At 39.7% G+C, this 15,690-nt stretch overlaps 1 protein-coding gene across 2 annotated transcripts in view; it reads right to left on the reverse strand.

The window, feature by feature from the left end:
* tns1b (tensin 1b) overlaps positions 1-13,774 on the reverse strand; it is a 302,397-nt gene extending 288,623 nt beyond the window's left edge. For both annotated transcript variants that reach the window (XM_029703058.1, XM_029703057.1), the window contains exon 1: positions 13,387-13,774. In XM_029703058.1, the coding sequence (XP_029558918.1) occupies positions 13,387-13,488 (102 nt within the window). In that variant the 5' untranslated portion in view covers positions 13,489-13,774. The remainder of the gene's footprint in view (positions 1-13,386) is intronic.
* Positions 13,775-15,690: the final 1,916 nt, after the last annotated feature.

Below are 15,690 nucleotides of genomic sequence, written 5' to 3' on the forward strand. Positions count from 1 at the left end.
TTGAAACAACATCCAAACAACCATGATTCCACTCAGTTTCAACCTGTAATTAAACTTCTTTATACAAACTGATCAATCACATTGAGGTGAGTTTTAAAAGAAAGATACTGTTTTGATGCTAAGTGTTTGATGTGATTTTCGAATGCATTTGCAATGATGTCAGAGTGGTTAGAGGGACAATAGAGGCCCACAGCGGAGATGTCATAATACCCATAAAACCTTGCGGTTAAACAGGGAAAGGGTTCCAATCGTTTTCCCACCATTCATTTTTTTTCCACCAAATAAGGGCGTGACATGGTTTATAAAAACTGAACAAAAATATAAACGCTACATGTAAAGTGTTGGTCCCATGTTTCATGAACTGAAATTAAAATCCCAGAAATGTTCCATACTCACAAAAAGCTTATTTCTCTAAAATTTTGTGCACAAATTTGTTTACATCCCTATTGGTAAGCATTTCTTCTTTGCCAAGATAATCCATCCACCTGACAGGTGTGGCATGTCAAGAAGCTTATTAAACAGCTTAGTCATTACACAGGTGCACCTTGTGATGGGGACAATAAAAAGCCACTTTAAAATATGTAGTTTTGTCACACAACACAATGCCACAGATGTCTGCACGTTTTGAGGGAGCGTGCAATTGGCATGCTGAGTGCAGGAATGTCCATCAGAGCTGTTGCCAGAGAATTTAATGTTCATTTCTCTACCATAAGCTGCCCCCAAAGTCATTTTATAGAATTTGGCAGTATGTCCAACCAGTCTCACAACCGCAGACCACGCCAGCCCAGGACCTCCAAATCAGGGGATCGTCTGAGGGGAGGGTGGGGGTCCTGCTGAGGAGTATTTCTGTCTGTAATAAAGCCCTTTTGTGGGGAATAACTTATTATGATTGGCTAGGCCTGGCTGACAAGTGAGTGGGCCTATGCCCTCCCAGGCCCACCCATGGCTGCACCTCTGCGCAGTCATGTGAAACCCATAGATTAGGGTCTAATGAATGTATTTCAATTGACTGACTTGCTTACATGAACTGTAACTGAGCAAAATATTTGAAATTGTTGCATGTTGCATTTATATGCTTGTTCAGTATAGCTAGATAGCTACTCTACTGGTACAAAACTTTGACTGTAGGGGGTCAGCAAATATAATAAAAAGTTTACGCTATTCATCTATGGCAAAGATACTTATATGTTTCCCCTTTCATCTGTGTCTGGTGTTAGCTAGTTACAGACTAGGTAGGTGTTCAGCCAGCATGGAACAAAAGGGGGGAAGGGTCGTTCAAAACTCAGTTGTCATGTCAACACTACTGTCAGTGCTGCTGTGAATCGCATCACGAAAGACATGCCAAACTGGAAATGTAATTCTCTTCATGGTGATGTATCCTGAAAAGGCAGACAAATGTAATATCCTCCTTTGCATGTTTGGATATTATTCTACACACTGGCTATTACTCTAATGAGCTCCGTCTCCAAACAAGACGCCTATGTTTCCCAAGTTTGGGCATTACAGTAGAGCACAGCACAGTAGAGTAGAGTTCAGTACCTGTAGAGCACAGTAAAGAAAAGTAATGTCAGGGGTGAAAGTAGATTTAATTTCTTTCCGGTATGGAACCTCCTATGTGTGCACGTGGGTGCATCCAAAAAGTGTATGGGCCTAACAGGCCCGGCCATGGATGTTCTGCCATCCGAGGAGAGACATAAAATTGCCTCCCCCTCCTATACCTGCTAAACTAGAATAGTATACCGCAGGGGTTGGCAACAAGTTTGGCCTTGGGCCAATTTTTTTCTCAGCTCATGCTCAGCAGAACAGAACATAATAGCAGCCCAATTCATAAGCTACAAATAAACACAATTTTTATCACATCTGATTAGTAAGCTATATAATATGTTCAATATCAGTAACATATGCTAATATTTTCAATCGGATTACACTGATAAAATCACCAATGTCTTATTAAATGTGTTTTTTATATCCCTTTGTGCATTGATTGGAGAAACACAGCGTTCAATCAAGAGAAACTTGTTGCTCTGAAAAAGTCTCAAAAGAAAGATGGATGATGAAAATCGAAGTTTCAGGGAAGAATGGACAGAGAAATAGGCATTCTTATCATATTTCTCCAATGTCAAACCAGAGTGTCTTATTTGCAACGAAACAGTCGCTGTTTGCAAATTAATAAATATTCTTATGAATCTAAGCATGACACTTCCAAAAGTGACCTTTCCACCCAGACAGAGCCTCAACCGATGCATAAGAATATAAGCTTCAACTGCTGTCTACTTGTCTGTTGTGTAACCCAACAACAGAAGTGCTTCCCTAAAAGCTGCCTGGGTTTAAACATCTCTTTTCAGAAAGTGAAAAGTTCAATTAATAGGGACAGAATAGCAAAGTAAATGTTTTGACTCCTCAAATATTGAAGGCTGCAGCTCAGATTTAGAATGTCATAGAGACTAATCAATATATCCACATATGCATGAGAGTTACATCTTTTGTGAGCATTTTATAACTTGTTTCTAGCATAAGGCATCACAGAGTTAAGCATTGTTATAGAACACTTTAGATTATCTGGATCCTTTTTATTAATTTATTCAAAATATAAAGCTAACAATAGGTATCCTTTTTGCCCTTTTCTTCAGCAAAGGGTAGGCTATGGCATACCCTCACTCAATTCAAGCCCTGGTTCTAACAAAACACACCAAGCCCTTCCCAGACACTGAGGTATTGAAGGAGTGCATAGTGACAGTACTGGAGCATTTGGCTATACAGACAAATCTATGGATAGCATAATTGCGTCTGTCAAACAGGCAGGCCTGCCTCTTACAGTAAGAAATAGGCTCCAACAAAGCCCTTGTTATTAGTGAAGTTGAATTAAAATGAAGAAAATTGTTGAAATGAATTACTCTCAGCACCATTGCTGTCCATCTCTTATTTGATTATGCAGCAGCTGCTCCAAAGCTGATGTCTGCCCGCTTGCCTTTTTAGTTGACTTTCTCCTGCACTCTCTCTCCTCATTAACAAGTTACTGATTTAAAAAGTGTCTGTCTCATGACATTGTAATACATTTGGTCTCCAGTCTATGGGCTACAGAAAAAACATGTCTTGGTCAGTTTTGCTCAGAAAATGCCATCCTCATCAAACTGCCACTCTAGGTGGCTGCCTAATCCTGCCTAATGGGCGCACCGGCCGTGGGGCCTAATCATATAATTATATTTAGAATCTCTATTAATTCAATAGCATCTCTGTGGGCCTAGTCATAAAGATTTGTCATTTAACTTTTTAAAATGTATTACCTTTAATTGTGGCATAAACACAACCAGTCATGATGTTTTCGGGCTCTTTTATTAGGCTACCCGCACACGTTCATCCACTGGCAAAATAAACTCAGCAAAAAAATAAACGTCCTCTCACTGTCAACTGCGTTTATTTTAAGCAAACTTAACATGTGTAAATATTTGTATGAACATAACAAGATTCAACAACTGAGACATAAACTGAACAAGTTCCACAGACATGTGACTAACAGAAAAGATGTGCTCAATGGGATTGAGATCCGGGCTCTTCGCTGGCCATGGCAGAACACTGACATTCCTGTCTTGCAGGAAATCACGCACAGAACGAGCAGTATGGCTAGTGGCATTGTCATGCTGGAGGGTCATGTCAGGATGAGCCTGCAGGAAGGGTACCACATGAGGGAGGAGGATGTCTTCCATGTAACACACAGCGTTGAGATTGATTGCAATGACAACAATCTCAGTCCGATGATGCGGTGACACATCGCCCCAGACCAGGACGGACCCTCCACCTCCAAATCGACCCTGCTCCAGAGTACAGGCCTCGGTGTAACGTTCATTCCTTCGACGATAAACGCGAATCCAACCATCACCCCTGGTGAAACAAAACCGCGACTCGTCAGCGAAGAGCACTTTTTGCCAGTCCTGTCTGGTCCAGCGACGGTGGGTTTGTGCCCATAGGCGACGTGATATCTGGTGAGGACCTGCCTTACAAGAGGCCTACAAGCCCTCAGTCCAGCCTCTCTCAACCTATTGCGGACAGTCTGAGCACTGAGGAGGGATTGTGAATTCCTGGTGTAACTCGGCAATTGTTGTTGCCATCCTGTACCTTTTTAAAAAAAAAAAGTTTATTTCACCTTTATTTATACAGGGAGGCCAGTTGAGAACAAGTTCTCATTTACAACTACGACCTGGCCAAGATAAAGCAAAGCAGTGTGACACAAACAACAAGACAGAGTTACACATGGAATAAACATATGTACAGTCAATAACACAATAGAAAAAGTCTATATACAATGTGTGCAAATGGCGTAAGGAGGTAAGGCAATAAATAGGCCATAGTAGCGAAGTAATTACAATTTATCAAATTAACACTGGAGTGATAGATGTGCAGATGATGATGTGCAAGTAGAAATACTGGTGTGCAAAAGAGCAGAAAAGTCAATAAAAACAATATGGGGATGAGGTAGGTAGTTGGATGGGCTATTTACAGATGGGCTGTGTACAGCTACTGCGATCGGTAAGCTGCTCAGATAGCTGATGCTTAAAGTTAGTGAGGGAGATATAAGTCTCCAACTTCAGCGATTTTTGCAATTTGTTCCAGTTATTGGCAGCAGAGAACTGGAAGAAAAGGCGGCCAAAGCAGGTGTTGGCTTTGGGGATGACCTGTGAGATATACCTGCTGGAGTGCGTGCTACGGGTGGGTGTTGTTCTGGTGACCAGTGAGCTGAGATAAGGCGGAGCTTTACCTAGCAAAGACTTATAGATGACCTGTAGTCAGTGGGTCTGGCGACGAATATGTAGTGAGGGCCAGCTGAAGAGAGCATACAGGTCGCAGTGGTGGGTGTTATATGGGGCTTTGGTAACAAAACGAATGGCACTGTGATAGACTATATCCAGTTTGCTGAGTAGAGTGTTGGAGGCTAGTGATGCTAGTTGGGCGGGCAGGTGTGGGCAGCGATCGGTTGAAAAGCATGCATTTAGTTTTACTAGCGTTTAAGAGCAGTTGGAGGCCACGGAAGGAGTGTTGAATGGCATTGAAGCTCGTTTGGAGGTTTGTTAACACAGTGTCCAAAGAAGGGCCAGATGTATACAGAATGGTGTCGTCTGCGTAGAGGTGGATCAAGGAATCACCCGCAGCAAGAGCGACATCGTTGATATATACAGAGAAAAGTATCGGCCCAAGAATTGAACCCTGTGGTACCCCCATAGAGACTGCCAGAGGTCCGGACAACAGGCCCTCCAATTTGACACACTGAACTCTGAGACGTAGTTGGTGAACCAGGCGAGGCAGTCATTTGAGAAACCAAGGCTGTTGAGTCTGCCGATAAGAATACGGTGATTGACAGAGTCGAAAGCCTTGGCCAGGTCGATGAAGACGGCTGCACAGTACTGTCTTTTATCGATGGCGGTTATGATATTGTTTAGTACCTTGAGCGTTGCTGAGGTGCACCCGTGACCAGCTCGGAAACCGGATTGCACAGCGGAGAAGGTACGGTGGGATTCAAAATGGTCAGTGATCTGTTTGTTAACTTGGCTTTCGAAGACTTTAGAAAGGCAGGGCAGGATGGATATAGGTCTGTACCTGTCCCACAGGTGTGATGTTCGGTTGTGCCGACCCTGTGCAGGTGTTGTTACACGTGGTCTGCCATTGCAAGGACGATCAGCTGTCCGTCCTGTCTCCCTGTAGCACTGTCTTAGGCATCTCACAGTAAGGACATTGCAATTTATTACCCTGGCAACATCTGCAGTCCTCATGCCTCCTTGCAGCATGCCTAAGGCACGTTCACGCAGATGAGCAGGGACCCTGGGCATCTTTCTTTTGGTGTTTTCAGAGTCAGTAGAAATGCCTCTTTAGTGTCCTAAGTTTTCATAACTGTGACCTTAATTGCCTACCGTCTGTAAGCTGTTAGTGTCTTAACGACTGTTCCATAGGTGCATGTTCATTAAACAAGCATGGGAAACAGTGTTTAAACCCTTTACAATGAAGATCTGTGAAGTTATTTGGATTTTTACGAATTATATTTGAAAGGCAGGGTCCTGAAGAAAAAGAGACATTTCTTTTTTTGCTGAGTTTATTTCCAGCCTCCAAACAGTGGTGATTGGAAAGAGACATCTGTTACACAAAACACCAAGAAGTTTAATGACCTTATGCAATTGTCATTAAGCCAGAATTAATGCCTCCACTGCATAGCACAGGCTATAGCACTCGTTTTCAAGTCCATTCACTAATATTTCATGCCTCTGACATGCGCTAATGATACATAGTGGTGTAATAGCCAACAGTTTTCTTGACATTTTGTTTTCATTATCGTGATAGGCTCATGTTTTACAGGTACTGCATACCCCCTCTACTTATTTTGCCTGGAAGCCATACCGGACCGTACCACCTTTCTTTCACCCCTGAGCAGAGTATAGTTCAGTACAGTGCAGCACAGTACAGTATAGAAAAGTAGAGTATAGTTCAGTACAGTAGAGTACAGTCCAGTAGCGTAAAGTTGAGTATATTACATTATACTGTACTCTACTCATGTGTGCTCTACAGTACTGTACTGAACTATACTCTACTTCTATTTACTCTACGGTCCTGAACAACACTCTACTCTACTTTCATTTACTTTTCTTTACTGTACTGTACTGTGTTGTACTGTGGTCTACTGCAACTGTGGTTTGTGACTACTATAATTTTCCATTGTGGCCAATTCAATTGCAGTCATTCTTTTACAGATTTTTCGGTCACTCTATTACCAATTTGGCACGTTTTAATCACTTAATACTTCATAATTCATAAACAAAATTGTTATCAGTAAAAACACTATAACTAATTGGTAGGTTTACCTTTACTTATTACTTGTGTTAACTTCCATTATCCTCCCTCCTTCCTTCTTTCATGAGGGAGATAAATTAGAAACTAGTTTAAAGATATGTGGGTTTTGGGAACAGAATGACAAGACACTATGCAATATTTCTTAAACTTACAGAAGGCAAATGATTTCTGCACAACTAAATATAAATGTTGATATTTGTTGGCAGGGGCCTTACTTCAACACTATTGTGTTTTGATGTATTTCTTTTTCTAATACCTTTTAAGATATTTTCTAGTAAAAAAAATGTATGATCCTTTTCCATCTGTATGAACAGAAATCAAAGCATTTGCTTTCCATAGGATGGAAAATGGTTGAAAAACATATATATGCCTGTAACGATCGTCGTCGGGTGATGAGGAAGCGGACCAAAGCGCAGCTGGGAGCGAACACATGTTTATTCTTCACACTGAAATAAACACGTACACAAAACCAAAAAATGCCGATTCGTTAACTGCTCAAACACAAAGAGGCAACACCCCACAAACAGCGTGGGGGAAAAAGGAACTTAAATGTGATCCCAATCAGAGACAACTAGCGACAGCTGTCTCTGATTGGGAATCGACAGAACCCAACATAGAAATAAACCACATAGAGCTAACACAAGGCTATAACGCAAACATAGAAAACAAACCAAGGAAAAATACCCAACATGACACACCCTGACCAAAATACCCGAGTTCACCTAGTCAGGGCGTGACAATGCCTTAATTCCCCGAAAATATAGACTCTTACACAGCAAATTCCTCAGTGTTAATTTAACACTGAAAGTGTGGACCTGTATAGACACAGTGTTGAATTAACACACTGCTGAGTGTAAAGCTTTATTTGCATATATCCCAGAGTGCCTTTTTTAATATATATATATATATATATATATATATAATCGAATTTTAAAACATACAATCTACCTGCTGTCACGTCCTGACCCTAGTAAGATGTAATTTTCTATAGTAGAGTAGGTCAGGGCGTGACAGAGGGTGTTTTGGGTTTTTCTATGTTTTCTATTTCTATGTTTAGTTCTAGTTTTTCTATTTCTATGTTGGGGTTGTTTGGGTTGATCTCCAATTGGAGGCAGCTGATCCTCGTTGCCTCTGATTGGAGATCATATTTAAGTAGGGGTTTTTCTTCCTGGGTTTTTGTGGGTAGTTATTTTCCGTTTTGTCTGTAGTACCTGACGGAACTGTTTGGTCGTTTTTGTTGTTTTCTGTTTTAAGTGTATTCATTAAAGGAAATATGAGCACTTCACATGCCGCGCCTTGGTCCCTTTTATATGACCCGCGTTACACCTGCAGTGAAGCCACTCAACATATACGTTATATCACAGTGTTGTAATAGTAGAATGCACGAGGTGCAATTTTGAAATTGGGTAGTGCATCGTCAGTTCCTCTTGTCATGTTAGTCATTGCAAACTGTGCATAAATTGTTTTTTTCCCCCTCATCAATCTACATATAATACCCCATAATGACAAAGCAAAAAAATATTTTTAGAAATGTTTGAAAATGTATAAAAACAAACAAACTGAAATATCACATTTACATAAGTATTCAGACCCTTTACTCAGTAATTTGTTGAAACACTTTTGGCAACGATTATAGCATTGAGTCTTCTTGGATATGACGCTACAAGCTTGGCACACCTGTATTTGGAGAGTTTCTCCCATTCTTCTCTGCAGATCCTCTCAAGCTGTCAGGTTGGATGGGGAGCGTTGCTGCACAGCTATTTTCAGGTCTCTCCAGAGCTGTTCGATCGGGTTCAAGTCCGGGCTATGGCTGGGCCACTCAAGGACATTCAGAGACTTGTCCCGAAGCCACTCCTGCATGGTCTTGGCTGTGTGCTCAGGGTCGTTGTCCTGTTGTAAGATGAACCTTCGCCCCAGTCTGAGATCATGAGCGCTCTGGAGTAGGTTTTCATTAAGGATCTCCCTGTACTTTGCTCCGTTAATCTTTCCCTTGATCCTGACTGGTCTCCCAGTCCCTGTTGCTGAAAAACATCCCTACAGCATGATGCTGCCACCACTATGCTTCACCGTAGGGATGGTGCCAGGTTTCCTCCAGACGTGACAATTGGCATTCAGGCCAAAGAGTTCAATCTTGGTTTCACCAGACCAGGTAATCTTGTTTCTTATGGTCTGAGAGTCCTTTAGGTGCCTTTTGGCAAACTCCAAGCAGACATTTTTTGGTAACCTTCCCCAGATCTGTGCCTTGACATAATCCTGTCTCGGAGCTCTATGGACAATTCCTTCGAACTCATGGCTTGGTTTTTGCTCTGACATGCACTGTCAACTGTGGGACCTTACATAGACAGGTGTGTGCCTTTCCAAATCATGTCCAATCAATTGAATTTACCAAAGGTGGACTCCACAATCAAATTGAAGAAATACCTCAAGGATGATCAATGGAAACAAGATACACCTGAGCTCAATTTCGAGTCTCATAGCAAAGGGTCTGAATATTTATGTAAATAAGGTATTTCTGTTTTTTATTTTTTGTAAATTTGCTAACATTTCTAAAAACCTGTTTTCGCTTTGCCATCATGGGGTATTGTGTGTAGATGTATTGTATTTTTTTTAATCAATTTTAGAATAAGGTTGTAATGTAACAAAATGTGGAAAAGGTCAAGGGGTCTGAATACTTTCCGAATGCACTGTACCTTGTCAGAAATGTCCAGATCAACTCGCACATGTCAGCTAAAGTTTTTTTTGTGGCTTTTTAGCCCATAGATATTGTTGTAATTTTTGTGTCACTCAAATATCACATCAATACACATTAGACATGGCAAAATGTATAGAATTGCAAAAAAATGTGCTTTATAACGGCTAAATGTTCTTTGCACCCCATGACAAAAATGTGTAGAACTGCAGGAAATAAGCTTTAAACCTGCAAAATTCTTTCCTGAAAAATTATCTTCTGAAAAATTCTCTCCAACAACAAGAGAGGTGTGAACAGTTTGTCATAAACAGTGCTTGTGCCCATAGAAATACACTACATGACCAAAAGTATGTGGACACCAGCTCCTCGAACATCTCATTCTAAAATCATGGGCAATTTTTTGAGTTGGTCCCCCCTTTGTTGCTATAACAGCCTCCACTCTGAGTGTTGCAACCTAGGACAGATTATTTTTACACGCTACGGGCTTCAGCACTCAGCGGTCCCGTTCTGTGAGCTTTTGTGGCCTATCTCTTCCATAACAATTCACTCTGTATGTGTTGATTTAACACTCATTGGTTTAAAATAACCCCAGGGTTGGTGTTAATAACCAGAGTTGAAGTAAAACCAAGCCCATCATTATTATACTTCCCAGCATGCTCTATTGCCGTTGATTTTAATGAATTGTTTCAATATGTATGTTTTTGGATTGATTAATTAATCTTATGCTTCTCAAATATAAATTACATACATTTTCTAAACTAATCCAATATGTTACTTGGACTTACTGCACCCGTTACTAAAATGGTTGTTCCAGTTTAGATGCTTCAGGTAGTCTCATATTGCAGTGTCCCAACTTTGGCAGTTATGATAAATGATAAATGCAGGTTGTGGGTGAATACATTGTTGAAGGTTGGATATCCACACTGGCTGAATTTCTATAGGAATTATACATCTCTTTGAAAGCCAGCATAATTTGACAGATTCTGTGAATAACCTAACATGTGGGGTTGTTTGAATTTCCCAAACATGAGTTAATTTAAACATCAATTGGGTTTTCATTCGCTTTTATGCTGGGTTGACCAAGCAGCTGGGTATTTTTATATGTAATCCATAGGTTATTTTCAGGATGTGTGTCTTATTAGGGGCATGGCATTTAGATTGTTATTTTTGGCCACCCGTGAGAGTAAATATCATTCCTGGTGATCATGTTACATTTTTTAAAATATTACTGCAAATTGCATATTCTAACACAAAAATATTGAAAGTCCCTAACAGTCATTTTAATTCTCATTTAAAATAGCCTTTTAAGTGACTGAAATATCAGTTCTATTTTTGGGCGATAGAAGTGTCAACTTTATAATTTTTGTTGTTTTTCTCTCAGGTCAAAATACCAGGAAGTTTGAAAAGACAGGCTAAGTGGGTGGGAAGCTCATATTCATGAGCTTTCCCTGACTGGCAGCTCTTTGAAACGCCTACATCAAGAAACTTGAATGGAGTGAACAGTGCTGCAATGAAATCCTCTCACACAAAGCAACTCAAACATTGAAATTGCATCAATGATGTCAATTTTATTATACATCTCCCGTTTGGTATGTATTTTGGAATGCGGTTTACAACAGCACTGACGGACGTGTTGACATGACAACTGCATCAGAGTTTTCAACGACTCTTCCTCCCTTTCGTTCCATGCTGGCTAAAGACCTAGCTAACCTGTAACTAGCTAACACCAGACACAGATGAAAGGGGAAACATATAAGTATCTTTGCCATAGATGAATAGTGTAAACTTTAATTATATTTGCTGACACCCTACAGTCAAATTTTGGCACCAGTAGAGTAGCTATCCAGCAATTTAAATCACACCTCACGGCAAACACGCCTTCTCCGATGTTGGTTACAAGGCGGTACGTATTTTAATTAGGTAAGAGAATATCATGTTACCATTGGTGTATTAAAATGACAGTTATGGTGGTCAAACTTTACAAATGTAGAAGCAACAGTCATTGTCATACTTTGGTCATCATACTTTGATCTGGGATAATCCAAATATTATCCAATGTCATGAAAAACATGACTTTCTGTTCATGACCATTATTATTTACATAATGCTGAAAAGTGGTTAATATCCCATTGGGGATATCACATAGGCTTTTAATGAACTCATACACCTCTGTAAGCTTCATTACAGCTATGAAAATGTAAGTGCGCGACAGAACAGATGAACCGGAATGACATTTAGGTCGTTTCACAAGCTAATGGTAACTATTGTTAGAGCAATGACGGGAAGTCTATGGTATCTACTAGCATGCTAGCAGTTACCATATACTTACAATCATTGTGCTAACGCTATTTAGCAATTGCACTAACGCTAGTTAGCAACTTCCTTCAAACTGCACATTTAGACATAAAAATGGTATCCCTGAGTTCATCTTACTCTGGGTGAGTAGATAAATGGCTTCAGTTCCGAAACCCTCAACTATCCTTTTAATTTATCACTGTTCCAGTGTCTATACAGGTTCATACTTTCAGTGCTAATTGAAGACTCAGTCTTGATTTAACACTGGAGAATTTGCTGTGTAGCTTTCCTTTGACACTAAATTTGATATGCTCCTATAAACCTCATGTTGGTGCTCATGGGTTTACATTGAAATGACCAAGGCAGTCTTGATAATAATATTTCAGAACAATAATCCATTTCAGAACAGCATAGCCATAGACCAATTGACAACAAAGTAAACTGACAAATAAAGGTTAGACCATATTATTGTCTAGCCTACTGTAGTTATTTACCCTGAACTTTAGTCACAGTCACTATCCAGCTACCACCCAGTGCTGAACCTTGGAGACTGCCCTATGCCCTATGTACATAGTCATTGGTCACTTTAATAATGTGCACATATCGTTTTACCCACTTCATATGTAATATACTGTATTCTAGTCAAGGATCATCCTATATAACTACTGATGTACACACCTTTTCTATTAATATAGTGTATATAATGTTTATAGACACCATTATATACATATATACATATGTTGCTCTTTTATTTTTTACTTTAGTTTATTTAGTAAATATTTTCCTTAACTCTTGTTTTTCTTAAAATTGTATTGTTGGTTAAGGGCTTGTAAGTAAGCATTTCACGGTAAGGTCTACACCTGTTGTATTCGGCGCATGTGACAAACAACATTTGATTTGATTTGACATGACATTGATGTCCCCGGACTCTGACATTGCTCGTCCTGACATTGCTTGATACCTTTCTTTTTATTTTGGGGATTTGGGTATATTGTTTTGTATTATTAGGTATTACTGCACTGTTGGAGCAAGAAACACAAGCATTTCGCTGCACCTGCGATAACATCTGCAAAATATGTGTACATGATTTTATTTGGTTACTTTGTAGTCAATTGGTCTATGCTGTTCTGAAATTGATTTTGCAATATCTCTATGTGTTGATGTGATATATTTGAAACTTTTTGAACAGATTAGCTAGAATGAATGAGTCTTTCACTGACTCCACAAAAAAAGTAATGGAGTGAGATGAATATACGAATTTGGTCATAATTTGGTCATAAGGCATGACATTTTTTTTTTTTTTTTTTTATCATTCTGGTTGCAAGTTCATAAAGAAATGTCATGTTTGGTCACCTTGTATTGTGTCAATGAAGGCGTTATTACTCCTTAAGCTTAAACTGTAGGCGACTATCACTCGATGTGTGGCTTGAACAGCTGTCACGCTGCCGCAGGTAGACACATGCAGAACCCCGCCTGCTTCGTTAAATGCATTGTCAAATTCATAACGTGCCATTTTCTTTCCCTGCTATAGTTTAGAAACTCACGCGTTCATTATGGGAATGGGTCCTTACCTTGTTCAACAGTCTCTTATCCTCTTTATTTTTCTCATGTTGGCCAAGAGGCATTTGCAGGAAGTCGTCTTCACAACAGATGAAACTCACTGTGCATCCCATCCAGGCAAATTCAGATCAGAGTCTCGTGGACCCATTCAAAAACGTGATATTTCAGAGCTATGAGTTCCAATCTGGATAGTGAATTCTCTCTCGCAGACACTTTAAACTACTCACGCATGTAAAAAAAAAAAAAAAAAATCAGTTGCTGTGCACTTGCCCCCAAATGACGAAACAAGTCAAACTGGACGCAATATCGCTAGCACTTCTAAAAAACAGTTATAAATTACATAAACAAGTCATAATTTCGATGGGCTGTCTCTGAATTTCTCAATTCATGTCTTGCACCAAACTTTGTTCGTTTTACACTAATAGTAGGAAGAGGCAGGATATTTTAGTCAAGTGGAAAAAAAGGAAACACGACTCTTGAGCACTGGGTAGTAGTAGTAGAATGGCAGAGCGACAGATAGACAGACAGCTAGCACTGTAACAAATTGCTGTACATTTACACCAAAATGTATACAGTTAGCTACTGTAATTCTGTATTACAGTAATGTACAGAGCAATGTATTATGGGGGCTCAATGACATTCAGCTACACTGCTGTAATTGTACAATATAATTATACAGTAAAGTACTGTATTACCTGTTTGCAGTTTTTTTTACAGCAGCATACTGTGAATTACGGTGCACTGTCGGAAAATGTTATGGGTGCCGAAATAATCACTGGTTCATTAACATATTTTGAGGCGTGCCTTGTCAGAGGCTATATTTGTTTCACCCATCAGTGAGACTGCTGTACCCAACAGAATACACTACCATAATCTTATTTTTGTATATTTGTCCTGTAAATCTACAAAAGCATACTACTGTTCTGCCAGTAATTTGCTGTAATTCAGTACCACCTCACAGAATACAGTACCATATTGTATTTTTGGAAATCTAAAAATCTTTTCCTTTAAACTTAGAGTATTTTACTGGCTATTGTGCTGCCAGTAATTTACTGTAATTCAGTACCGCCCTCACAGAATATAGCACCATACTGTAAATTTGGAGCACCAAAAACCTTTTGTGGGTGCATGGTATTGTTGTGGCTCATTAACACATTTTGCATCGTCCCTTGTAAGAGGCTATACTTGTTGCACCCGTTATTGAGTGCTGTACCAATTTAAGTGATATGTGGTAGTAGTTCCCTAACAATTAAATGTATATAGGGTATAGATCTGAGTGGTAGTAAGTCTCAAACCTTTAATGGTTAAGTGTTTAGCCATGTCCTTTGGTCTGTTTTGCCCTTGTCACGGTTGTCGTAAGGAGAAGTGGACCAAAGTGCCGCGTGTGTCGTTCCACATTTTATTAACACTGTGAAACTATGCAATACATAAACATGAACTAACGAACAAAACAACAACAACAACAACAACAACAACAACAACAACAACAACAACAACAACAACAAACCGTGACGCAGAGGTGAAACATACACCACTCACAAACAATCTCCCTCAAACCCAGGTGGAAAAAACCCTACTTAAGTATGATCTCCAATTAGAGACAACGAGGACCAGCTGCCTCTAATTGGAGATCATCCCAAACAAAACCCCAACATAGAAATACAAAACTAGACGCTGACAACATAGAAATAGAAAACATAGAAGAAGAAAAAACCTGTCACGCCCTGACCTACTCTACCCTAGAAAATAACATCTTTCTATGTCAGGACGTGACAGCCCTGTAGTCACTGACAGTTTTGAAGCCTTTGTTAAGACCTCTACAAGTGCAAGTGATATAAAACACCAACTATTCTTAAACATGCTGTAATATACAAATACTTAGCAGCCAACCTGCTTGCACTAATCCCATGTAATTACAGTAAAACAACGATTACAGTAAAATAACAACAATTACAGTAGTATTTACTTTCTTACAGTATAGTAGGCTAATTTTACAGTCTTGTAATGTGTCGTTGCTCTGCATTTTCCAGCAACTTATAGTAAGCTGGTGGCAAGTTACTGTGAATATTAAAGTAACATACTATGCACTAGCCAGAGATGGGCAGAGATATAAAACATAGAAAAGGTATCTTGATATCAATACAGGATATTTTGAAGACCAATGTGTTGTTAACTGCAACAACATTCTCAGAAATGTTTTACTTGTTTGACTGTGATATGTCACAAGGCCGCCGGGCCGGACGGAATACCAGGGTGTGTTCTCAAAGCATGCGCAGACCAGCTGACAGGTGTCTTCACAGACATGTTCACAGACT

Source organism: Salmo trutta, chromosome 20, assembly GCF_901001165.1.
Source record: "Salmo trutta chromosome 20, fSalTru1.1, whole genome shotgun sequence".
Classification (NCBI taxonomy): domain Eukaryota; kingdom Metazoa; phylum Chordata; class Actinopteri; order Salmoniformes; family Salmonidae; genus Salmo; species Salmo trutta.